This window comes from Drepanopeziza brunnea, assembly GCF_022702325.1.
Source record: "Drepanopeziza brunnea f. sp. 'multigermtubi' strain 214-2 chromosome Unknown ctg6, whole genome shotgun sequence".
In the NCBI taxonomy this organism is placed as follows: domain Eukaryota; kingdom Fungi; phylum Ascomycota; class Leotiomycetes; order Helotiales; family Drepanopezizaceae; genus Drepanopeziza; species Drepanopeziza brunnea.
The window spans coordinates 1500067-1523600 of NW_027094069.1; the positions used below are offsets into that span (position 1 = coordinate 1500067).

At 51.9% G+C, this 23534-nt stretch overlaps 7 protein-coding genes across 7 annotated transcripts; 4 read left to right on the forward strand and 3 right to left on the reverse strand.

Annotated features, from left to right (window-relative positions):
- Positions 1-2142: 2142 nt before the first annotated feature.
- L3040_004255 (uncharacterized protein) lies at positions 2143-2491 on the forward strand (the record flags this gene model as incomplete). Its single annotated transcript, XM_066154300.1, has 2 exons — positions 2143-2305; positions 2355-2491. 2 exons carry the CDS (start codon positions 2143-2145, stop codon positions 2489-2491), a joined length of 300 nt encoding a protein of 99 aa, XP_066011912.1.
- A 1033-nt stretch (positions 2492-3524) lies between these two features.
- Positions 3525-4617, reverse strand: L3040_004256 (uncharacterized protein; the record flags this gene model as incomplete). The annotated part of the gene is made up of 4 exons (XM_007288965.2): positions 3525-3604; positions 3657-3965; positions 4059-4496; positions 4545-4617. 4 exons carry the CDS (start codon positions 4615-4617, stop codon positions 3525-3527), a joined length of 900 nt encoding a protein of 299 aa, XP_007289027.1.
- A 349-nt stretch (positions 4618-4966) lies between these two features.
- L3040_004257 (uncharacterized protein) lies at positions 4967-5603 on the reverse strand (the record flags this gene model as incomplete). The annotated part of the gene is made up of 4 exons (XM_066154312.1): positions 4967-5081; positions 5167-5296; positions 5381-5441; positions 5556-5603. The coding sequence occupies 4 exons, from the start codon at positions 5601-5603 to the stop codon at positions 4967-4969; spliced, it is 354 nt and encodes a 117-aa protein (XP_066011913.1).
- A 255-nt stretch (positions 5604-5858) lies between these two features.
- Positions 5859-6907, forward strand: L3040_004258 (uncharacterized protein; the record flags this gene model as incomplete). The annotated part of the gene is made up of 3 exons (XM_007288963.2): positions 5859-6077; positions 6387-6722; positions 6818-6907. The coding sequence occupies 3 exons, from the start codon at positions 5859-5861 to the stop codon at positions 6905-6907; spliced, it is 645 nt and encodes a 214-aa protein (XP_007289025.1).
- Positions 6908-11993: 5086 nt separating this feature from the next.
- L3040_004259 (uncharacterized protein) lies at positions 11994-12842 on the reverse strand (the record flags this gene model as incomplete). The annotated part of the gene is made up of 4 exons (XM_066154320.1): positions 11994-12077; positions 12142-12272; positions 12325-12385; positions 12549-12842. 4 exons carry the CDS (start codon positions 12840-12842, stop codon positions 11994-11996), a joined length of 570 nt encoding a protein of 189 aa, XP_066011914.1.
- A 1790-nt stretch (positions 12843-14632) lies between these two features.
- Positions 14633-16548, forward strand: L3040_004260 (uncharacterized protein; the record flags this gene model as incomplete). The annotated part of the gene is made up of 3 exons (XM_007288960.2): positions 14633-14961; positions 15014-15225; positions 15281-16548. 3 exons carry the CDS (start codon positions 14633-14635, stop codon positions 16546-16548), a joined length of 1809 nt encoding a protein of 602 aa, XP_007289022.1.
- A 1368-nt stretch (positions 16549-17916) lies between these two features.
- On the forward strand, positions 17917-23224 carry L3040_004261 (uncharacterized protein; the record flags this gene model as incomplete). The annotated part of the gene is made up of 6 exons (XM_066154327.1): positions 17917-18229; positions 18515-19010; positions 19083-20004; positions 20060-21377; positions 21438-22554; positions 22624-23224. The coding sequence occupies 6 exons, from the start codon at positions 17917-17919 to the stop codon at positions 23222-23224; spliced, it is 4767 nt and encodes a 1588-aa protein (XP_066011915.1).
- Positions 23225-23534: the final 310 nt, after the last annotated feature.

Below are 23534 nucleotides of genomic sequence, written 5' to 3' on the forward strand. Positions count from 1 at the left end.
GTCAGCCCGACTCTTGCACGAGTCAAAACTACCCCGCTACGCCACTACAGCACAAGGAAGTTCGGTCACATGACTATTTCCAAATCGACTAAAGTTTTCTTCCGCTCACCTTGCCCTGGCAGACTGACCATGATGAAATTTCTAGTGATACAATGGTGAAGTATTTTTACCTATCGTTCTAATATCAACCCTTTTTTATAGCAAAACAATCACAAGGATAGGAAAAAGTTGCACAAAACTCACCCGCTAGATTGATTCCTTTTGTCTTAAGGAGTATTCCTATGAGAAGTAGAGGTTAACAACTCGTAGGTCCAGGCCAAATCCTTGTCGACATCGAATAATATATACCGGTAATCGCTGCACCTCTATAAGAAATCGGATAGATAGGTACTCCATTCGACCGTCTAAATGCTACGTCAAAATAGAGTAATTAAGCGAGGTTGGAAAAGGGCTGCCGACATCATCAATGGAGAAGTGGTCGGTCTACTCTATCTGAAAGCCTAATCAAAGTAAATACAAGCATCGAGGGATCGAAACTTGATGTCCCTCGGAAGAATATAATATCAGGCATCTGAACATTGATATTCTATCGGTGGTACTGCTCCAATCTAGGATCTCGAAAGCTCCTGGTCGACGAGGCGCAAGACTTGCGCGAGTATCGAGACCGAGAGCAGCTACCGGGCACTATCTGAATGTTTCAAGACGGAAAAGTCTGACCTGCGAGCTTCGCAGGAGATCTTTCCACAAGCCTGATATCGGATGTTTGTTGATCTCTCCAGGACGCTAAGCGAGAAAGGGGAACCGCCTGTTCGCACGCCTCTCTCTGTAAAGGAATAGAGTATGATCCTTATCGTTTGCTCGGAATGGAAAGAATGATGTATGGCTATGAAACCAAGATAACTTCTGTGCGAAAGCCCTTCGTCTGTGGTGCGCCACCGATTTGGGTCGAGATGGGTCGAGTGATATTACATGCTGACTTGGCCGGAAAATGCCCGATGACAAGCTCTCTCACTCAGCCTCTACGTCTCAACTTCCATCCCAGGGCACAAAAACGCGAGTAATTCTATACACACATGATCAGTTCTCACATGCCCGGAAAGCAGCTACCCGCTACCTACTGCATCACGAATCTTCTCTCCGCGTCTCGAATGAATGCGTCTCCCTCGCTTCTCTGATATCACACGGTCGTATCGGAAACTCTGTGAGTGGAAAGAGACTTCTGACAAGGATAGATAGAGACTGGAGGTAGAGAAGGCAAATCCCAGGCTACAATGGTCTGTACGGGACAAGGCTCTCTACTCACACGGCTCCCCGGTATCCAGGGCGAGCGGAAGTCGCAAATAATAGCTGAGGGATCTTCACCGAGTAGAAGCATATCCATGCCGTACCACCACAGTCGCACGAGCGCGCTCCTCTTCGCAGCGCGGGTCATCCCAATTCTCTCATCTAGCAGCCAGAGAGAGTGTCACCGATCCGCCATTCTTGGCCCAACACCTCTCCGGACGGCAGACCTCTTGTTTGCTGCCAAGCTCGGTCAAGATTTCTCCACATCCTGGCGGCGTGGATCGAATCCGGATGGCTATGCTTCGACATCGCTCCCTTCCGACCCTGCTGGGTACTTTCGGATGGCCGTTGTCCCAGCCTCACGCCTCCGCACGACCAAGTGACCCTGCGCATGTACCAAGGCAGACCGCTCCAAGGCTCATCTCGATTGCTGGCGCATGTCGCCGCATACGTCCTCATCTCTGTGGGCTGGCCAGTACGCCCGACGCATAAGCGCAGCCCTACTACTCCTCGAGACCTCATTCCCATGTGCTGATGGCAACCTGGTGAAATTTCAACAGTAAATATATATATATGTATAGCTGGCTACTCGAATCCTCATTTCTTGCAAAACAGACGCTCCCTCCTCATTCAAGACGGTCTGTCTACTCGCGGAAGTTCCCCAGTATTAGACACCAGGCTCCGAGTCTCGCGCCGCCATCAAGAAAAATCCCACATGACCCAGCGCACAATCTTCCGTCACCCTCCAAGACCATCATCCATCACACTCCTCGCAAAGAGAACCATCATTCCCACACCCACACCCACACACACTCCCATCGCCATCACCACGCAAGCCACCACCTCCGCCCTTCCAACATGGCCCACTCGCACACCATGCTGTCCATCGCCCAGATCCTCGGCTTATTCTTCTGTGCCCATCACTTCTGGCCCAAAGGCACCACGTACAGAAAGGCCGGCGGGGACTGGGAGAAGAGCTATCGCAGGAGGCATGCCCAGGGACACTCCCGGTCGAATAAACGTGGGAGGAAGGACTCTGGGACCTCGAGTAATGACGAGCACGTGCCCAGGAGGAGGGGAGACGGGCGAAGAGAGAGACATCATGAGTACGAGGACGGGAAACGGCGGCAAAGCAGGCACGCAAGCTCGAGATATTGAGGCCGGAGCAATGTCATCGACGAAGGAGAGAGACGAGTCCAATGAATGATAACGGTGACGGTGATAACTGGGGGTTCATGCGAGTGGCGGACCGGGAGAAACTGGTGAAGTTGGATATCTGTTCGGTAGGCAATCTTGCTGTCTCGATATATCAGTGACAAAGCCGTGTTCGATCTGGGCAATCAAGTCACCACTGATCTAGATCGGAAACAGTCTCTCGGTTTCCACTATCCAGATGAGTTCTCGAGAGGTCGCTCCCCCTTCCCCCCCTTCCGGCCTTCAAGCGTTGGCGTTGCAATGCATCCGCCCGGCGGGATGCGTACGTGACCATGTATTCTCCGACGTCACGCAAGTGCCGTGCGTGCAACGACTTGGGTCGGTTACCTCCGCCAGCAGTGTCACATCTGCTGGACCCGTTCGTTTCGTGATACCAGGATATGCTTTTGTCTCTCGTTGCCTCAAGCGAGGTCCAATGGATGGATGTATGTACCCAGAGAGAAGAAGAAGCATTCGGTGAGGATGTGGATAGGGACATTGGGGACATTGCCGGCCCACGTCGGCAATGTTGATGCTCCCGCTGCATCCTGAGATCGAGAGTCGCCAAAGAATCCAGCCTGTGATACTTGGCTGAAGCAAGGGTGGATTGGCATGCCGGTGGTGGAGGCCTCGACGGAAGTTGAGCTGAGGCCGGTGAGCAAGTTGATGCATAGGCTGAAGAGGTTGAGAGCATTGCCCGTAGTCAAGGGACTCGCGGGAGAGCTGGGTGAGCTTTGAGAACACTTTATATCCTGGCTCTGCTGCTCTTATACGCAGATGGTTCGTTCTCCTGCACATGATAGGGTCACTGTCTGGTCCGCCATACCAGCATTGGACGCTAAAAAAGCTCATATACCCGGAGGAATAGCGGATTTGAAAACATTTCAAGCTGTCTCGTGTATCGTGTACGTCGATGGCTTTTGTGCAAGTGTATCCGAAACCTCGAATACAAACATATCACAAAAACCATCTCCGCTGCTGGCACCCACGTACCAAAAATGCAACCGAGTAAAGTTCAAGGGAATTTTTTCCCGAGAAGCACACGTCTATAGTTTCTTCATAATATCATTGACTGCCTTCGCGGCGAACCTTTTCCTCTCCGCTTCCGGCATATCGGCCCCCAAATCTACACCAGTCAATCACCAAGCTCTCAACTCCCAGGCCAGCAAGAAACGTACCTCTAACAGCCTGCATCTTCAGCATCATAGCCTGTAAATCCTCCACGTCCTTATCACTCGGCTCCTCCGCATCACCACGGTCGTCCCCGCCACCAGAGATGCTGCCCGCATATATATCCATCTTCATCCCCCTCATCTCCTTCTCCATCTCCGCTTTATCAGCAGCACCGAGTCCGAACCCGATACTAGCAGCGTCGTCACTGTCATCCTCCTCTAAACCGTCAAGATCTATAGCATCTCCAAGCTCATCGCTCCCTTCCCAATCATTCGCCTCCAGAGCCTCTTTCAGACGATCCATACCCAAAGGCTCTGTTGACATCAGTTCAGTCAGTCCAAGCCACTTCCCCCAGATACCCTCCCTCTCAAACCAAAGACCCAGAGGGAAAAGGTTCACACACGTACCCGAATACTCATTCCGTCCCTTCGCTTCAAAATCCACAAACTCAAACCCATACTCCTGACAAACATCCTCCCACTCCTCGTGACTTTTCTCCAGATACGGAGTCGCGCTCTGCTTCATGCCCACCGCCAGACACACGCCCTCCCAACTCAACCCGCACCCCTCCTTGACGACCTCCCCCACGCCCTCAAGCAACGACTTGACCTCCTCGAGGCCAGCCTCGTCAACAGGTTTCTTGAAGCACACCACGAAAGCGCCAAGGACGGACAGCACTTCGCGAGCCTCGGGGGCGAGAAAGTCAGCTGACCAGGCGGGCGGGTCGGCGATCTCGTCAAGCCAGACGGGGATGCTGGCTGTGTAGTAGGCGGTGCTGATAGTGTGCGTATGTGAGCTGCCAGCGATGGTGTCGATCGTTAGGGTGGGCTGTGTGCCGGTCAAGCCTGTGAGCGTTAGAAGGTGATGGTGAGGACTGCTGATTGAGAAGATACTTTGGATGAGGTCTAGCAGGCCGTGGTCAGGGCGACTGACAGCCAGGATACGGCGGGGATGTGAAATCTCCATTTTGTGTGTTGTGTTTGCGTTTGATGGAGGAAACATCGCATCCAGGTGCTTTGGCTTTGAGGTTGGGAATATAGCACGTGATCTGACGTTTTGGACCTTACTGAGCCCGGCAGCTGTCCATCTCATGTCTCTCTAGTAGAAGATGGAGATGACCGTCCCGGTAGCATATACTCACAAACATTGCATAGATACGTGGTCTTGAAGTTTTCGCATTTTCCTCTATTTGGCCTACGACTCATAGTAGCCAACGCGCAACAAACTCATGCCCGGCTTTGCTTTTCCTCTAACGCCATAAAATGACCCAAGCCATTCATCTATCAATCATTTGCATCCCCTCCGCTCCCACCTTTCAGCCCCTAGGTGCACCGCGTCCGCTTGCTCTCGCCCTGCTGACCGTGGCTCTACCTCTGGCAAGACCAACACCTCGGCCCTTTACGCCCCTACTTCTGAACATCGGCGCGTTTCTGCAGCTCACACGTTAGCCGGTTTTCCGTGATTGAAAGCATGAAGGAGGGATAGAAGCAGTAGAGCTGGGAGCAGGGACCATACCGAAGCATATCAGGCACAATAAAGAACCGCACATGCGATCCCCGAATATAGACCTGATCCAAGTGGCTGACCCGCCCATCGCGCGCCGTGACAGTGATATCCTTCAATTGCACATTCATATTGTCCTCAGCTATCACACCTTGAATCAGCCTCTATCCTTTGTGTTCAGCCCCGGGCGAGAATTGATGGGTTGGGCGAGGCAGAGGGAATGTACCTTCGAGCAGCTTGCCACGGTAGACCTGTCCAGATGTAATCTCCAGCGTTACGACATGACCCTACGGTTTCTTATTAGCATGTATTCTCACGCCAATCCTTCCATTTTTCGGTACGCATAAGGCTGAAGCTCTGGAGATGCAGGGCGGGGTGTGCAGCGCATAGGAATAACGGACCTGCGCCTCGTTCAGCAGCTTGATGGGGATCCCGATCGTGCTCGTCATTTTATCCGCGATGATCTTGCGCTCTGAGTTCGATTGTGAGGGGGGCGCGGTTCGTGGATTGGAGTTGGGGGGTGGTCGTCGCGAGGCCGAGAGCTGGTGGACCGCGTTTCTCGAAATGCGACGGGCACGCTAAGTGATTTGGAAGCTCTCACTAGCGCCATCCAATCTCGACTGCAATTCTCATGGGTATCCACCTCACTCCACGACACCGTTGTTCACATCCCATCATGAACCGGAATCGACATTAAAGGTCCAATGGAGATGAACATCTCAGCTACTTTAAATGTCTTCCGGCTCCTGACAAGACCATCACTATGCCTCCCGCATGCTACCATCTCGACCTTCAACCAGCTGCCTGTTCCGCTGAACTCGGCATTTGGCAAGCATAAGGATGTAGATATTAGAGCTGTAGTGCTGGATAAAGATAACTGCTTTGCGGTACCGCACGAGAATGATGTTTATGGGGCTTATGAGGTAGGCTCACTCTTTGCTTTTGGCTCCTCATCCCTCTCTTGACACCAGTTCGCATCTACATATCAAGTCATCAGTTGTGTTTCCTGTGTATATCGACATTTCCATCTCACTTCAATGCTTCATTCATCTCCAATGACCCATCGTGATTTGGGTTATTGTTCTCTACCCATCCATCTATCTATCTTACTTTAATCTTCCTCAAACCTTCCCTATAATGACTTCCCAATTTCCGAAGCACATCCTCAAACCCCCAACTTTCTCACCCCCCTCTGCCCCCTCCTGGAACCATACTCACACTCTCTTTCACAGAAAAAGTTCGCCCAGCTCCGCGCTGCCTACCCCAACCACCGGCTCCTAATCGTCTCTAACACGGCGGGATCCTCTTCGGACCCCTCCCTCTCCCTCTCCAGCGCCGTCCAGAAAAGCACCGGCGTCCACGTCCTCCCGCACAGCACCAAGAAGCCTGGGTGCGGCGAGGAGATCATGGCGTACTTCCGCGCGCACCCCGAGACGGGCGTCACGCGACCGGAGCACATCGCCGTGGTGGGCGACCGGCTAACGACCGACGTCGTGATGGCGAATCTGATGGGCGGGTACGCCGTCTGGGTGCGTGACGGGGTTGTGAAGAGGGAGGAGACGAGCGTGGTGGGTTTTGCTTCCTTCCCCCTTCCTCCCCTCGACTCTTTCGTCTGTTCTTTGGTGTGGAAACAAGACGTACGGGCCGCTGACATGGAAACCAGTTCGCGAGGATGGAGCAGCGCTTCGGCGACTTCCTCCTGAAGCGAGGATACGAAGCCCCAGATCCGGCTAGGAACCCATTCAATTCCTGATTCGGATCGAGGCGTCTTGCCTCTGGCATTGGGACGCGGAGAAAGGGAGGGGGCTCGCTAAGCACTCGGAGAGAGGGAGAGGGAGAGAGGGGGAGGGAGAGAGAGGGAGGGGGAGAGAGAGAGAGAGAGAGAGAGAGAGAGAGAGAGAGCGACGGAAACATTGAATCCAAAGATTGATTGTAGTATCAGATTGCAAGCAAGTACCAACATCAACAAGATAGAACAGCGACGACAGAAGAGCGACGACAGATCAAGCATCGACTCCAGCCACAGCCATCAGCAATACCCAGCGCGATGCCTCGCCGCAGTCGAACATGACATGACATACCTACCTTACCTACCTCTCCATCCATCCATCATCCTCCCATCCCTGAGCAAGCCAGCAAGCCAGCAAGCCAGCCGAGCCGATTCAAGACCGAACATCCGAACCCGGTATCCCCCCCTTCCCTCACCCCTCACCCATGTCACTCAATAAACCCCCTTTCATGCGATGCGCACTCGCTACCGCGTCCTCCTCTCTCGATGTCCACACCCCGCTCGTCGAGCCCTTTTTTATTTTTCTTTTCAGGGGTTTTCGTTTGTCTGTCTGTCTGTTAGTCAGTCAATCAGTTAGTCAATCTGTCTATCTGTCAGTCGATCTGTTAGTCAGTTAGTCAGCTAGTCAGCTAGTCAGTCTGGTCGCACGCACACACGCACACACGCACACACGCACACACGCACACACGCACACACGCACACACGCACGCATGCATGCATGCATGTACCGGTACTATGTGCATGCACGCCTCTCCTTCCCGCACCCCCGCACCCACGCATCGTGAAATATAGTAGTAGCAGTAGTAGATTGATTAAAAACCAAAAAAACCAAAAAAAAAAAAAAAAAAAAAAAAAAAAAAAAAAAAAACCTCCCTCCTCCGTACTTCGTAACTAAGTAGTAGTACGTAGATGCAAAAGCAAAAGGCAAAGGCAAAGGCAAAGGCAAAGGCAAAGGAAAAAGGGACAGGAAAAAGGAAAAAAGGGGGGGAGGGGATAAGACGAGGAGGGCCGGTAACGGGTACGGGTACGGTATCAAGCCCAGCCAGGCGAATCGGGACCCTTTCCATCCATCCATCCACCTATCCACCTATCCAACCCAACCCTTTCCAGTCGGAAAAACACCCCACTTACTTACTTACTACGTACTTACTACGTACTTACTCACTTACTCAACTCAACTTACTCACCTCACTACCGTACGTACTAACTAACTACTCCAACCCTCCTCCTCCTCCTCCACCACTCCCTCCACAGTCAACCAACCAACCGACGGAGGCCAGCAAGCAAGCCATACTCCTCCGCCCTCCGCCCTCCGCCCTCCGCCCTCACTCACCCACCCATCTACCCACCTCCCTTTATCCCATCCGCCCACCGCAACTACAGCCTACCGTACACCGTCCACCGCAAGCAGAGAGACAGCAGAAAACCTAGGTACCTACCTCTGCACACCCTACCCTTTCTACCCACCAACCAACCCACCAACCCACGCAACCAACCCACTCACCCGCCCTTCCCGCACAAAAATAGCAATAGAAGTCGACAAGAGATCCATACCTCTATCCATCCATACCTCCTCCCTCCCTCCCTCCTCCCCTCCCACCCCCCCCCACCCTCACCAGTACAGTACCACAAGCAAGAAAAAATCCAAATGCTTAAAGGCGACCGACCTTTCGAATCTGGACCCAGACCCAGACCCGACCCCCTCTCCCCTTTCTCTGTCGCTCCGCTCCGCTTCACTCCGCTTCACTCAACCTGAAACGCGCCGAGGGGTATTTACGGAAATGCAGGACTAATTATAGTAGGTAAGTAAGTAAGTAAGTAGGTAGGTAAGTAGGTAGGTACTGTACTTGTGTAGTGTACTGTAGTGTAGTGTAGTGTAGGTACTAGTAGTAGGACCGGTAAGGAGGAGTGACTGCTGCTGCTGCTGCTGCTTACGGCTAGGTACTACCTACCGTATACCGGTACCGGTAGTACTGTACTGCTAAGTTAAGTAGGTAAGTAGGTAGGTAGGAGTAGGTAGGAGTAGGTACTATTATAAGGTAACTAACTACTTATGACTATAACTATGACTATGACTACCGGTAGTACGACTACTGTATGACTTGCTGTAACTTTCTTTGTGAGGGTGTGGGTGCGGGTTGTGTGGCTGATGCAAGAGTTCGTCCGTTCACAAAGCATATACGCATACACACACACAAACCTACACAACTCCATACGTACGGAAGGGTTCCCTTCCTCTTGTTCTTCTTCCTCTTCCTCTTCTTTTCATTCCTCCTCTTCTTAATTCCTCCTCTTATCCCTCCTCTTTATCCCTCCTCTTACCCCTCCTCCCCCTCTTCATCTCCTCCTTCTTCTTTTTTAGAAAACCCGCACCATTCAAGCAGTGAATTAAATAGCAGCTGCTCTGGTTAGATTACTCGCAACTATTTAGAGCTCTGGGGGAAAAAAAAAAAAACTAAAAAACTGACCACACCCGAGTCGGTCCCCCCCCCCCCCCTCTCCCCGAGTCCCGTAACCCCCCGGTACCCTTAAAGCGCAACTTGCTTGACTGGCCAGGACGGGAAGAAGGAAGAAAAAAAAAGGTTCCATGGCGCCAACGGACGGAATAGACAGACTCCCAAAAAGGCGAAGATCGTGACTAACAGAAAACTCTTAATCCTGCACCCCAGTCCCCCCCCCCCCCCCCCCCTCCCCCCCTCGCCTATCATATCATACGGAGGAGGTACCGGTAGTAGGTACCGGGAACTCGTGCGGCCAGCATACCATAAGTACTATACTTATCTGTCCCCACCTCGAAAAGATAAAGAAAAAAAGAAAGAAAAAAAAAAGGATCAAAAAAAAAAAAAAAAAAAAAAAAAAAAACAGGAAAACGAAGATACAGGCCTAGAGAACTATCCAAAATGTAGTTATAAGGGTGAAGTTCCGCTGAGCCAACTTTTCAGAGCGTTGCGATCTCTTTCCCCCGTTGCGATCTCTCTCCCCAGTTGCGATCTCTGGCCCCGGGCTCAAGGAGTAGGCTCCGTATAGAAAAAAGATCGACGCATGGGGGCCAGATTTAGGCGGCACCACACGAGTTGAGTTGAGTTCCGTACGTTCGTTCCATCGACTGATAGCCTAAACTCTGGAGTTTCGGTTAGGCTTTTTGCTTGTTCGTCAAGGACGAGTCGGTAGACTTCCCGATTCTTGTACCATCGACTCCTGTATCGGTAGCAGTGCCACCAAAATAGTAGTAGTTTATTCCGAGATGGCCTCGGTTCTTGGGCGGAAAAAAAAAATTTGTGCCTCTGGATGGAGAACTCCTGTCAAGTCGATCGACAGGTCACCCACCACCCCGTCTTGGAGCTTCCGATAATCCGGTCCCGTCCGTGGGGATTCAAGAAGCAAAGACCAAGCAGCCTCCCAGAGGTCCCAGAGGAAAACATTACCTCGTCTACCGAACATCACACCCGGGGAATTTCAACCCCCTTCATGAAGGGGAGCAGGCGACTATCAACAGTTCCAAATACAGCACTGATTCAAAAACCAAAAATCTCTACACCACCACCACATGCGTAGGATTTCCGCTTCGGAGAAGTCCGGATACAACGGGTGAGGTGTTCGCTCTGCACGGCTCAGAGGATCTATTTATATGAGAATGAAACACATCACAGAAAGACATTTGCTCTGAAAGCTTGTGAGAATTTAGAAAATAGCAAAGCTTAGCGAGCCCTCTTTACTTAGAAGCAACAGCCTGCAGCGTGAACGCTAGGGCATGCCAGACCTGTGGCTCTGGTGCGATGACCAGGAATGCCCTTCGCGAATAGTGGTCAACGCGGAGATATATATAGTGGTATAGAGAGAGATATATATATATATATATGTATATCTATATATATATATCCCGATTTGTGGAGTGTGGTGGCGGGTGCCGAAAAGACCAGATGACATGTAGGTAAGCTTTAGGAAGCTGTTATTTTTGGCGGCTTGGGTACAGCGATCAGTACTCTTGTTATCGGTTTATTGTTTCATCATTGGCACTATCGGGACGTGCATAGCTGCGGATCGCGGGCGTGAGGCTTGGATTGTCCAAATACTACTATATTCAGAATTCCATCGCACGAACTTGGTAGTAGAGGGTTAGGGCGAGCTGGGTTAGGATGAGGATCAGTTCGGTAGACAGGGTTACAACCATTTAATTTTCTTGCATTTTGTTGGTAGTTCAAGGCAGATGGGTGGATGGTCGGGTTAGTATGGTCGATCTGGCTCAAGCCCACCGCTGGACGGCACGGTTGAATAAGACGGAAAGAGAAGAATCCGATGACAGGTAGAAGAGCTACTCTGGATCTGCCGCTAACAACCTTCTATTTTCGTCGGGGCGTCCTTCTAGAAGTACAGAGACAGACTCCCGATGAAAGTTAGGAAAGATCGAAGCAGGCATCTCAAGAGGAAGTTCTTGGAAGCGACAACGCCACTTTTGCCTGGGAATGCCTAACCTGTGAGGGAAAGTCCCGACGGGTCCATTTCACGGACTAAAGTGTACGGAGGGTAAGGTGTGAGGTGGCATCGTCAGCGTGCGGGCTGCCAGGACTTTCCTGGCTGGCATCGACGACTCCAGAGTCCATCTGTTCATTCATGATGGACAAACATTGCCTGCGACAACTACTAGTTTTTCGTGTTTCTTCGAGACATGTGACCTTGCCTCGTGCTTCGGCTTCCAGGTTTCGGGTTCCTGGTGTGGCGTTTAACCCCTATTTTTGAAAGGCCCTAAGTTACGGTAGTGTGGCACTCGGTCTGAGCTCGGCGCGGATTGGCTGCAGGCACAAGCGTTCCCGACTACCTAGACGCTTGCTGCAGGTACCGGGTCAAGCCGTGTGTGTGGAAGCCGGCCGTGTGCACTGTCATGCTGGTTGTCGCTCAGAGCTGAAATGAAGAGGAAAAAAAAAAAAAAAAACACACACACACACACACCGAACGTACTGTGACGAGAGCGCGCAGGTAAACAGGCAACGCACTGACTATTAAGCATAGGAAGTCGAAGGATTCTCACTTGACTCGACCTCTACTCTACCTCTTACTCGTCGAGGGCCACAGCCACGACTACCGCGTGGATGCCCCTCAGACCAACAGTCCGCAATGGTGACGCGATGCCAGGCTTCTGTTTCTATTTTGAGTTTCGTTCGGCTTCGGCCCTGGCACTTTGCGCGGCGATAAAAAGTGACCAGGGGATCGTCATGCGAGGGTTTCGATTGGTGGACTGAAACAGTCAGCAGACAGCGCTTTCCGAAGCGATGCTTAGGGTTTGGGTTCAAGGGAGCAGCAGTGTGGCACACAGAGCCCAAGAAAGTACGGACTTCCTTTTTTTAGCCGGTCGTGAGCGAGGCTGCAAAGGGCGAGAAACGTACGAACACCCGAGGTGATGGATTTGACTGCATATGGTTGCGTGGCCCGTCCGGCTGCGCACCGCTGCTAGGGGCGCGTGGTTATTCTTAGAATGAGAATAAGAAGAGGTGAGGTTTATCCGTAGCCGTCCGACGAGGGATGTGCCAGCAACCAACCTAGTAATATGCTTGCTTGCTTTTACGGAGCAACACTCTGTAGTACCACTACGGTAGTACGTAGTAAGTACCTTACCTGGGGTCATGGGTGGCAGCCCGCTACGCTCTCCGTAGCCGGCGCACATCAGCCCGTCCGTTACCAGCGGTGGAGGGGAGTTTCGTTGGGATGATCGAGCCGCCCACCCGCAAGATGTCGACCGTTGTCGCTCAGGGGCACTCTGGTGGGCACTCTGGTGGGCACTCTGGTGGGCACTCTGGTTCCGTGGTCGGCCGGGATCATGACCCCAATTGGCCTGGAGGAAACGACGAAACGCCGGGGCCGCATGCCCGCCCCAGCACGACTTGGGCAGCGCGTGGCATGGCATCGCATGGGGGTGAGAGCTCGGCTCCCCCTTTCCCTTTCCTTTTCCTTTTCCCTTTCCCTTTCCCTTCTCCTTCCTTTCCACTGCTTCTGGGGCGAAGCGAAGCGAGGCGCGGAGCCGAGATCTGTTACGTGAGGCGGGGAGGGGAGACCTCGGGAACGAAGGAAGGAAGACAAGACGGCAAACGGGAGTTTCTGAGAGCGCCTGCGGATGTTGCTGCGGGGAGAAGGTAGGTAGGTGTGCGGACCGGCCAGTTCAGATATCACAGCTCTGGAAGGATGGGTTATATGTACGGAGCAGTACGGTCGATCTGTACGGAGCTCTGGACGTCCGAAGTCGTAGTACCGTAGATGTACGTAGTAGTATTGTCGCAGTGGAATCTCGTGGGATAGGTCGAGGCAGAGTTCAAGCCAAAGTATATCTTGAGTGGACCCGGCGGGTCGCGAGCGGCTGGCATCTGGAATGGAAGGGGAGAGTTCGTTGAGGTTGTCGTCGATAGATGAGATAGCTGTGGATCCTTGGGTTGGGATAGTTGGGATAGTTGGGATGGTTGGGATAGTTGGGATGGTTGGGATAGATGGGATGGGTTGGGATAGTTGGGACGATTGGGATAGTTGGGATGGTTGGTAGGTGGAGAGTGGAAGTACGGTATGGAGGGAGAACGTTGTACAGACGGAAGTACGGTTGTGTGGGTGGTGCAGACGAGACCAGCGAGGGTGACGAGGGTGACGAGGGTAGGGTAGGGCAGGGCAGGGCAGGGTAGGGTAGGGTAGGGTAGGGCAGGGTAGTAGGGTAGGGCAGGGTAGAGCAGAGTACGGAGAGCAGGACCGGAGGCACCAGAAAAAGGAACTGGTTCTAGCTCGGCGCTCCGCTCTACTTACTACCGTACTACCGTACTATCCCTCTCCCTGAATAATAGACGGACCTACAGTACAAACTGTACTCCCTCTAAACCCCCCCCCCCCCCCCCCCCCACCCCCCCAACCCATCCTGGCTCCCTGTCCTGTCTCGCCAGCACAGACTCACAGACTCACAGACTCTCAGACTCTCAGACTCTCAGACTCTCAGACTAACAGACTCACAGACCCCGTGATCTTGGCACCGATCCGCTACCGGTGGTCTGCCCCCTTCCCTTTCTTGCTCTAGCGCCAGTTCCAGGTGTTCCAGTTTCCATCCACTCCTTCTGCCACCTCTCTCTCTCCGTCATCTTTGCTTTCACTTCTCATCGACGCCTCTTCCGTCTCCGTCTCCCATTTCCCATCTCCATTTCCATATCCTCCTATTCACTCCCTTCCTTTCTTGCACAGTCTTCCGGCTACAAACGGAATCACAGTCATTACACATACACACTTACAATACACACACACTCGCACACACACACACCTTTCTCTCTCTCTCTCTCTCTCTCTCTCTCTCTCTCTCTCACACACACACACACACACACCCACACACATACAATACAGAGAACACACTCATTCCCTCTCGCTACGTTCAGACTCGAATTTTTCCAAATCGACAAATTTCTTCGCTCGATTGGCCAAACAATACAGAACTACATTTCTTCTGTTCCTGCTAGATCCAGCGAAAAAAAAATATATATCCCCCCCTCACCTATTCAATCACACATCGACGACCCTTTTGATATATTCGATTCCATCGCATTGCGCTACTCGCAATTCGCGATCCACTGACTCTTTCAGTCTTTGTCAGGAGATAGATCTACGGAGAGGTGGTTCTCTCACATATAGACACTTTTCTGAATCACCGAAATCAGAAACACGAAGGCACTCGTCATGGAACTATTCTCAGCACCAGAGGACAACCGGTGCATGTCGGAAATCTCGCAGGAGGACGCGGCGTCGGTGATCAAAATGTCGTCGACCCCCAGCCCAACTGCCTCGGCTTCAGCCAGCGGCTCGTCAGCATCCAGAAGACCGCCCCGGAAGAGTACCCTGACCCAGCAACAGAAGAATCAGAAGCGCCAACGCGCCACTCAGGATCAACTCGTTACGCTGGAGATGGAATTCAACAAGAACCCTACGCCAACCGCTACTGTTAGGGAGAGGATAGCGGAGGACATCAACATGACAGAGCGTTCGGTGCAGATTTGGTTCCAGAACAGGTGAGTTTCGCGCCCACAATTTGCTGAGACACAGAAGCCAACAAAACCTTAGGCGCGCAAAGATAAAGTTGATGGCGAAGAAGAGCATCGAAACTGGCGAGGATTGCGACGCTATCCCTGAAGCAATGCGACAGTACCTTGCAATCCAAGCTATGGAGTCTGGAAAGTCGTTGGGAGGAAACTTCCTGGGCCGCTCCGGCCTCATGCCTTATGGCAGTGGTAGCTTGATGATGGGAGGAGATCAGGGCCCGCAGGGAAAAGTTGGTACGTGGAGCAAAAGTCGAAATACCCAGGTCTCCGAAAACTGACGAATCTAAAGTTATCCACCATTTTTCATGCCGGTCGTTGAGCATTGGATCTTGGAGACGGGTCGGCCAAAGTGCGATGGATTTGATCATCTTCTACTCGCCAGACAAGGCATGCATGACATACTACATTAACAATGATCAAGCAGGCTACAAGATCGAGTACCCTTTTGCATTCATCAAGAACATCTACCTTGAAAACGGAGATATGGAGTCTGGAACGCCAGGTGGCTTGGTTGTCGAGCTCAACCGACCCCCGAACTTCTTCATGGACTCGTCCGGATCCGGCGGTTTCTTCCAATGTGGTGATTTCACGGAAGAACAGCAAGCATCTTCTCAGATGATTCATAATCTCGGCGGACACCCCAAGGTTCTCAGCGGACAACTCGCCAAGCTGGTCTCCCTGGAATCTTTCATGAATCGTCACAACCAATTCGAGCCACAGATTTCAGTATCTGCTCCCTCGTCTCCGATTGGTATGCGGCCAGCGTCTCAGCCAAACTACAATGCCCAGGCACATGTTGGTATGTTCCAGGAGGGGTGGGGCGTGAACATGAACACTCCTGGTCAGAGAGGCCCTGGCCACAAGAGACAGCGAAGTAGGTCCGTTCCTATGGCGGTCGACTTTTCGATGTTCAACAACCCCATGCCTTCCTTCCTTATTCAGCACACGGGTGAGAACCCGCAGCACCATCACAATCCAAACATCTTCGCACCCGTCCCACAGCAGGCAAATAACATGGGGGCTCTGGGGCCAAACTTGCGGATCGACACGTCGTCTGGATATGGAATGGATTTCAGGCAATACCCCATGTCCGCTACTACAGCCGCATCGCCGTCCGATTTTGCAAGCCCCGGGTTCTTCTCCCAAGGTCCGGACACAGGCGGTCTTACTGCCCCTTCATACAACAATACGCCATACAATGTCCCCTATCTCTCACCCAACCCAATGGCTGATTCTGTCCATGGCATGATCCAACCCTCTGTGTCGCCACTTTCCTTCATGAGCCACGCCGACCCGGCTATTGTTGATCAGTCACCCCCGATGATGATGCACCGTAGCGCTTCCGCAGATGTCTATACCATGCAGCATGACCACTCGAACATCTCCGATGACGGCACTGGACTCAACGAGATGTACTCCAAACACACTCTAAACCTGCCTATGCATCCTCACTCGCCGCCCTTTACAGAGCAGTCTCAGGCCGATATTGACATGCATCAACTCGTCTCGTTCGACGACAATGCCGCAAGTCTCTCACCCGAAACTATTTCCCAATAGCCAAAGGTCGATTGTAGCCACGGATGATCCAAACGTTCGGCCTCATTTGTGTTTGAGCCCCCGGGGCTTGGCTGCGCAGGTGGTAGTCTGAGCAGAGGAAGACACAAGGGACAGTTTCTCGCTGGAGATGGAACTTGTGTTACTGGAGCGAATATACGGGAGGCGTTTTCTGGGTTGTTGTTTTCATTTCGATCGATTGGTGGTGCTTACAACGACGACCTGCATTCCTTGGGTCGTGTTTGAGTGATGCCTTCGGCTTAATCCTACCTCGTTGTTGGCTTTCCATCATTTGCTAGCTTTTCCTCTTTCTTTGCTTTGTCTTCTGCCACGAACCTACATGACGATATATTCTACTCGATCATGCTTGGCTGGCTCAGCGATCGCGCTTCCTCGATCTTTTCGCTTTTTCTGTCGCTGTCGTGTTTGAGAGACATGTTTGAGTTTTCGAGTACATTTTCTCGCATTTTGGCTGAGGCTTTTCGAGAAAAGAAGGATATCCTTGGTGGGCTAGGTGGTCGGAGGGAAATACACCGGTGTTTGTGAAAATGCTACGCGAGAGGGGGGGAACTTGTCTGTTTAGGTAGTGTTGAGTTGATGTTGTGGGTGGTTGATATCACCCTGGGCTTAATAATGGAAGATTCATTATCGAGACTGCTCCTACATGATTTGGATAGGCGTGGCTCCGTATATGATGCTCAATAAGGAGGCGATGAAGTAGCTTGAGTTTGTCGTTGGATACCCGTACTGACAACAGGAAGAAGATGGTGATCCGCCCTGACTGCCTCGGAACACTAGACCTTTTAAACACTAATACTGAACACTTCCTCTACTCGTGATTTGATTGATAATCGAGAAATGATTCCATCCTCGAACGTCTTAGTGGCATTCTCATGAGCCAAGGCACAATCCCCAGATCCCCCTACTGAAAGTCTGCTGAGGTCTGGTGCACTTACTGGCCCTCGCTTTGACGGGCCGATCGCGGAATCAGTAATCGATCCAACAACCGAGAATACGGAGACAGGCATGCGGTAGACAGGTACCAGGTACGAACCACGTACGTACATTACCTTGCTCTTTGAATATTTTGAGACTTTGATACCCTGTGGGCCTTTATTGAAACAGTTCAAATAATAACAGCACCCATCTCATCCTCAACACGATCAGTTGTATAACTTACAACCAGGACACGGAGCGCGTCCCAGACAAAGCCTTTTTTGCCTTTACACTCCCGCGTCTATACTTGGCACCAAGCCTCGGTCTGATCTTTGTGTGTGAGCAGCTCTCCGAGAACGCGTCGCGTCGGGGTGACCTGAGCCGCTGGACAGCAACACTCCGGGATGACGACAGCGTCGCCATACACAGGTTGAAATGGCGAATAATAATTATGCGGATGCGACAGGTTCGTCCCCGCCAGAGCGAGGAATCAGCAGAGCTGCGACGGATCCTGAGGAATTGGTAGATGGGGCTTCGATTCCGATGGCAGATGGCAGAGAAGCTGCTCCCAGGGTGTGCTTCTCTCACGACCTAGGCAGATCGACTGCAGAACCATACAGGATGGGGAATCTCTCAGTCGATGATACACTAGCTGCTCTCCAAGTACCCCAGAGGAGTTCCGGTAACGGTTCTGGAGCGAATAATGCTATGAGGCTTCCGTCTGCATCGCCGACACGGACGAGACACCGTGGGTATTCCCTGCGCAGAGCTCTGTTCGCCAGAAGCGTGAATTACAGGCCACCCAGGCCGGGGGAGGGAGCTGGAGGGAGGATTGAGCTTCTTGAGGGATGTCCAATTGGAGGAAGCCAGGAACAAGAACAAGATCGCGGAGCAGGAGAAGGGACAGGAGGAGGACATGATGGACAGGCCGCACAAAGGGAAAGATATGCCAAGAGGCTTTCGAGTGCCGCCACTGTGTCTCCAAGCAATTTGGATGGGCATCATATGTCGATATCCACAATTACAGCTGTAGAAGAAGGACGGTACCCGTTCGAGGAGAACTCGACGAAAGGCACCCAGTCGAGAGGGAAAGGAGGCCTTACCACCCTATGGAACTACGATCTCTGGGCCCGGAAACGCATCCAATCTTCTGCTCCAGTGAGAAGAGCCAAAGCATGGAAAGACAAAATGGTTATGATTATTCTACGGCGAAATCCGATCACGCCCTCTAAAGACGGACGTCACATCGACCTCGATATCAGCATTAGAAGAGCTGGTCCGGTGATTGACGAGCGAACCGGCAAAGAACACATCAGTAATTGGATCAGATCGAGCAGATATACAGTCTGGAACTTCTTGCCAAGACAACTGTGGTTTCAATTCTCGAAGCTGGCGAATGCGTACTTTTTGGTCATTTCTATACTGCAGATGATTCCCAGCTTAAGTACAACGGGCACTTACACCACCGTTGCCCCCTTGTTGGTTTTTGTGGCGATCAGTATGGGGAAGGAGGGGTGGGACGATGTGAGGTACGGACTCAACTTACTTTCGAAGCGATTTTGTGAACGTGGATATGAAGGACATGCTAATTGAAAGTGTAGGAGATACAAGTTAGATAAGATCGAAAACAACCGGGAGACGCTTGTTCTGCGTCGGTTCAAACCCGAGCAAGCGTTTGGATCTGGCGAGCTGGGAAATAAGTTGAAAGCTCTAGTACCGAAGAAGAAACATGCTAAGTTTGAAGGTGCTCTTGATGGAGCTGAAGATAGAGAGGATGGGAATTGGAAAAAGTTGAAGTGGCATGCGATCAGAGTTGGCGACATCATCAAACTCCGGCGCGACGACCCTGTCCCAGCAGACATTGTGATTCTCTCAGCTTCTGGCCCCAACGGTGTCGCTTACATCGAAACTATGGCACTTGATGGCGAAACTAATCTCAAATCCAAACAAGCGCCTCCGCCTCTGGCTAAACGCTGTGGATCTGAGGACGCCATTGCAACCTGCCAAGCACACTTGGTTATCGAGGATCCGAATATAGATTTGTATAATTTTGACGGGAGAGTGACGGTCGATAAGGAGACGCTGCCGTTGACGACCAACGAGGTTATTTTCCGAGGCAGCACGTTGCGGAATACAGCGCAGGCTGTGGGAATCGTGGTCAACACAGGCGAGGAGTGCAAGATCCGCATGAACGCTAACAAAAATCCTCGAACCAAAGCACCAGCTCTCCAGGCGTTCACCAACAAGATTGTTATCTTGCTTTTCTTCTTTGTTGTCTTCCTCGCTCTCTTCTGTACCCTCGCATACCAGATTTGGACCGATAAGACCGAGGAGAAGGCATGGTATTTGAAAGGACTACATGTCCCCTTGCATCAGATCATTGTTGGGTTCGTGATCCTCTACAACACGCTGATTCCACTGTCACTGTATGTCAGTTTGGAGATCGTTAAGGTTGGGCAGGTTTACTTGATGGGGGATGTTGAAATGTATGATCCGGTGTCGGATACGCCGATGACTTGCAACGTGAGCTTTGCTGGCTTTTCCCCCTGGAAGTTCGTACTGATATGACAATATTTAGACCACTACCATCCTGGAAAACCTGGGTCAAGTCAATTACATCTTTTCTGATAAGACCGGAACGTTGACAGATAACATCATGAAATTCCGCAAACTCAGCGTTGCTGGCTACACCTGGCTCCACGACTTCGATTTGCAGGAAGAAGCCGCCAAGCTCGAAGACGCTCAGGCGGCCGCTGTGGAAAGCAAGAAGAAGAAGGGCAAAGGCATTATGAAACACGTTGTCCAGATGACAATTCCTGCCCGACCAGCAGACGAGCGAAGAATGTCCGCCTTGTCAAGTTCTACAGTCCGTCCTTCCAAATCGATCCGCAGATCTAGCTCCGTGAAGCAGTGGAAGTCGACAGCACGACCTTCAAAAGCCCAGCCAGAGACGCGGACAGAAGACTTGCTCAAGTTCATGCAGCATAACCCACATAGTGTGTTTACGAAGAAGGCGAAGTTCTTCCTGCTCTCGCTGGCGCTGTGCCATACGTGTCTGCCCGAGGTGAAGGAGAATGGGGACATTGAATTCCAGGCTGCTTCTCCCGATGAACTGGCTCTTGTCAAAGCTGCTCAGGAACTCGAATATCTTGTCATTGACAGATCTGCGAAATCTATCACTATAAGGCATTCAAGCGGCCCAGACTCCTCTGAGACAGTTACAGAAACCTACGATATCCTCGATGTTATTGAGTTCTCCAGCAAGCGAAAACGCATGTCGATTATCGTTCGCTTCCCTAATGGCAGAATATGTATCTTTTGCAAAGGAGCCGACTCGGCTATCATGCCGCGTCTCAAGCTTGCGCCTATGGCGATGCAAAAGAAGGCAGAGGTATTGAACCGTTCGAATGTGATTAAGAACTTAGAAGCCGGGGAGGCACTGAGAAGAATGAGCGAGAGTAGCCCACGCCCTAGCTTTAGCCCTCGTGTAAGCATCAGCAGAAAGAGCGTCAGCCTCTCTCGCCCCAGCATGCATGCATCCCGTAAAAGTATCGGACACGGACGGTCCAGCACGGCGAGCGCGCGAATACAGCCTATTCCTGTTCGCGACGAGCTAGATACCTGGATTCGGAGGCAAGAAACCGACGGTGATCCCGTCGATGATACAGGGGTCTATTCGACTGGCAGGGCCTCATTTGCATCTCTGGACCGCATCGGCTCGACAATGAGTATTCCGGTGTTGGAGAGGCACTTGGATGAGATGATTGATGAAGGCGTGGTGCTGGATGAGGCGATGGTGTTCGAGAGGTGCTTTCAGCATATTGACGACTTTGCCTCCGAGGGGTTGAGGACATTGCTCTTTGGATATCGGTTCTTGGACGAGGGGGAGTATGGAGGTAGGCAACATCTTCGTTCTCCGGAGTACACGATGAGAAATTCATGCTAACAAATCTCAGGTTGGAAGAAAGTATACGTCGATGCCACAACCAGCCTAGTGGACCGTCAGAACTTGATCGAGCATGCTGGAGAGCTAATCGAGCAGAACTTCGACCTTGCAGGCGCTACTGCCATCGAGGACAAGCTGCAGAAAGGCGTCCCTGAGACGATCGACAAGTTGAGGCGGGCGAATATCAAAATATGGATGCTTACCGGCGACAAGCGAGAGACGGCCATCAATATCGGGCACAGCGCTCGGATTTGCAAGAGCTACTCGACCATTATCATTCTAGATCATAATACGGGCGACGTTGAACAGCTCATGGCAACCACTTTGATGGATATCACTAAAGGATCTGTTGCCCATTCCGTTGTTGTCGTCGATGGACAGACGCTCTCTGAGATTGATGTGAATGAGACGCTGGCCTTGCTGTTTTTCGACCTTGTCGTTCTTGTGGATTCAGTTATCTGCTGTCGAGCCAGCCCGAGCCAGAAAGCCTCTCTAGTAAAGAGAGTGCGGACCAAAGTCAAGAAGTCTCTTACCCTGGCCATCGGCGACGGCGCGAACGACATTGCCATGATTACGGATGCTCATGTCGGAATTGGTATTAGTGGAAAGGAGGGGTTGCAAGCTGCTCGTATTGCAGACTACTCCATCGCGCAGTTCCGATTCTTGCAGCGCCTTCTCTTCGTCCATGGACGATGGAACTACGTGCGAACAGCGAAATACATCCTAGCAACCTTCTGGAAAGAGGTCGTGTTCTACCTACTCCAAGCCCTGTATCAGAGGTGGGTTGGATATACAGGAACCTCCCTCTTCGAGTCTACATCCCTGACGGTATTCAACACGCTGTTCACCTCCCTCTGCGTCATCTTTCTCGGCATGTTCGAGCAGGATCTTAACGCAAGCACATTGCTAGCAGTACCGGAACTTTACGTCACTGCGCAGAATAACTCGGCGTTTAACTTCAAAGTGTATTTCGGGTGGATGCTCATGGCGATTTCAGAGTCTGTCATCATCTACTTCTCTATCTATGCGCTCTTTGGTGGAGCGATCTTTACCCGTGACGATAACCTGCTCGCCATGGGCACGCTTGCCTTTTCAGCCTCTGTGGTATTCATCAACACAAAGCTCCTGTACGTCCTGCCCACCCCTTTCCTCGCATCCCTACTTGTCAACCATGGCTAACATAACCCCATAAACAGTCTCATCGAGATGCACAACAAAACCGCTATCTCCTTCCTGGGCTGGGCGATCTCCGTAGCCGGCTGGTTCCTCTGGACGCTCTTCCTCTCAGTCGTCTTCACACACAACAAGACCTACCCGCTCTACTCCATCAAAGACGGCTTCACCAAAGGCTACGGCCGCAACCTCCTCTGGTGGCTCGTCTTATTCCTCACCCTCGCAGCTGTCGTGCTGTTAGAGCTGGGTGTCAGCAGTGTGCGGAAAGCATTCTGGCCGACGGACGTAGATCTCTTCCAGGAGCTCCAGAGGGATCCCGGTGTGAGGAGGAAATTTGAGGAGGCGGTGGAGAGGGACGAGCAGGGCGAGAATGTTGTCACTTTCAACCAGCAGAAGAGCAGTCGGGAAGAGGAAGCGAGGAGGGAAGGCGAGATTCAGAAGTTGCTCAATCGGCCGCGCGTTATGGATCGGGAGATGATGCAGGCCGAGGAGGCGGATGTGCTGCAGAGTCCTGTGGAGGTGGGGGGTGGGGGGAACGCAGGCCGGGGTGCGAGCGAGCACCTGACGAGGAGGAAGATCTCGGTGGATTATGGGAATGAGAACCTGCAGCAGGAGATGAGATGAGCGTTAGGGGGTAGGCGAGGAGGTGTGTGAGTGGACCCTGTGTCGGGCAGGCCCACCAGCAGAGAAAAGGAGATGGTCATGATTGTCTGAGTAATGATTAATTAATTGTACATACAACAACACGGGTGGGGACGGGGACGGCCTGCAACGGCAAGGAAAGGAGGGAGGGGGGGGGGGTTGGCGTTTTCGATACCTACTTACTTACTCTCTCCTATTCTGTTTTCTACAGCAGGGAAATCGACAGGAAGAAGAACGGAACTGAACAGAACGGAACTGAACGGAACATAACAGAATGAAAGAGAATATAATA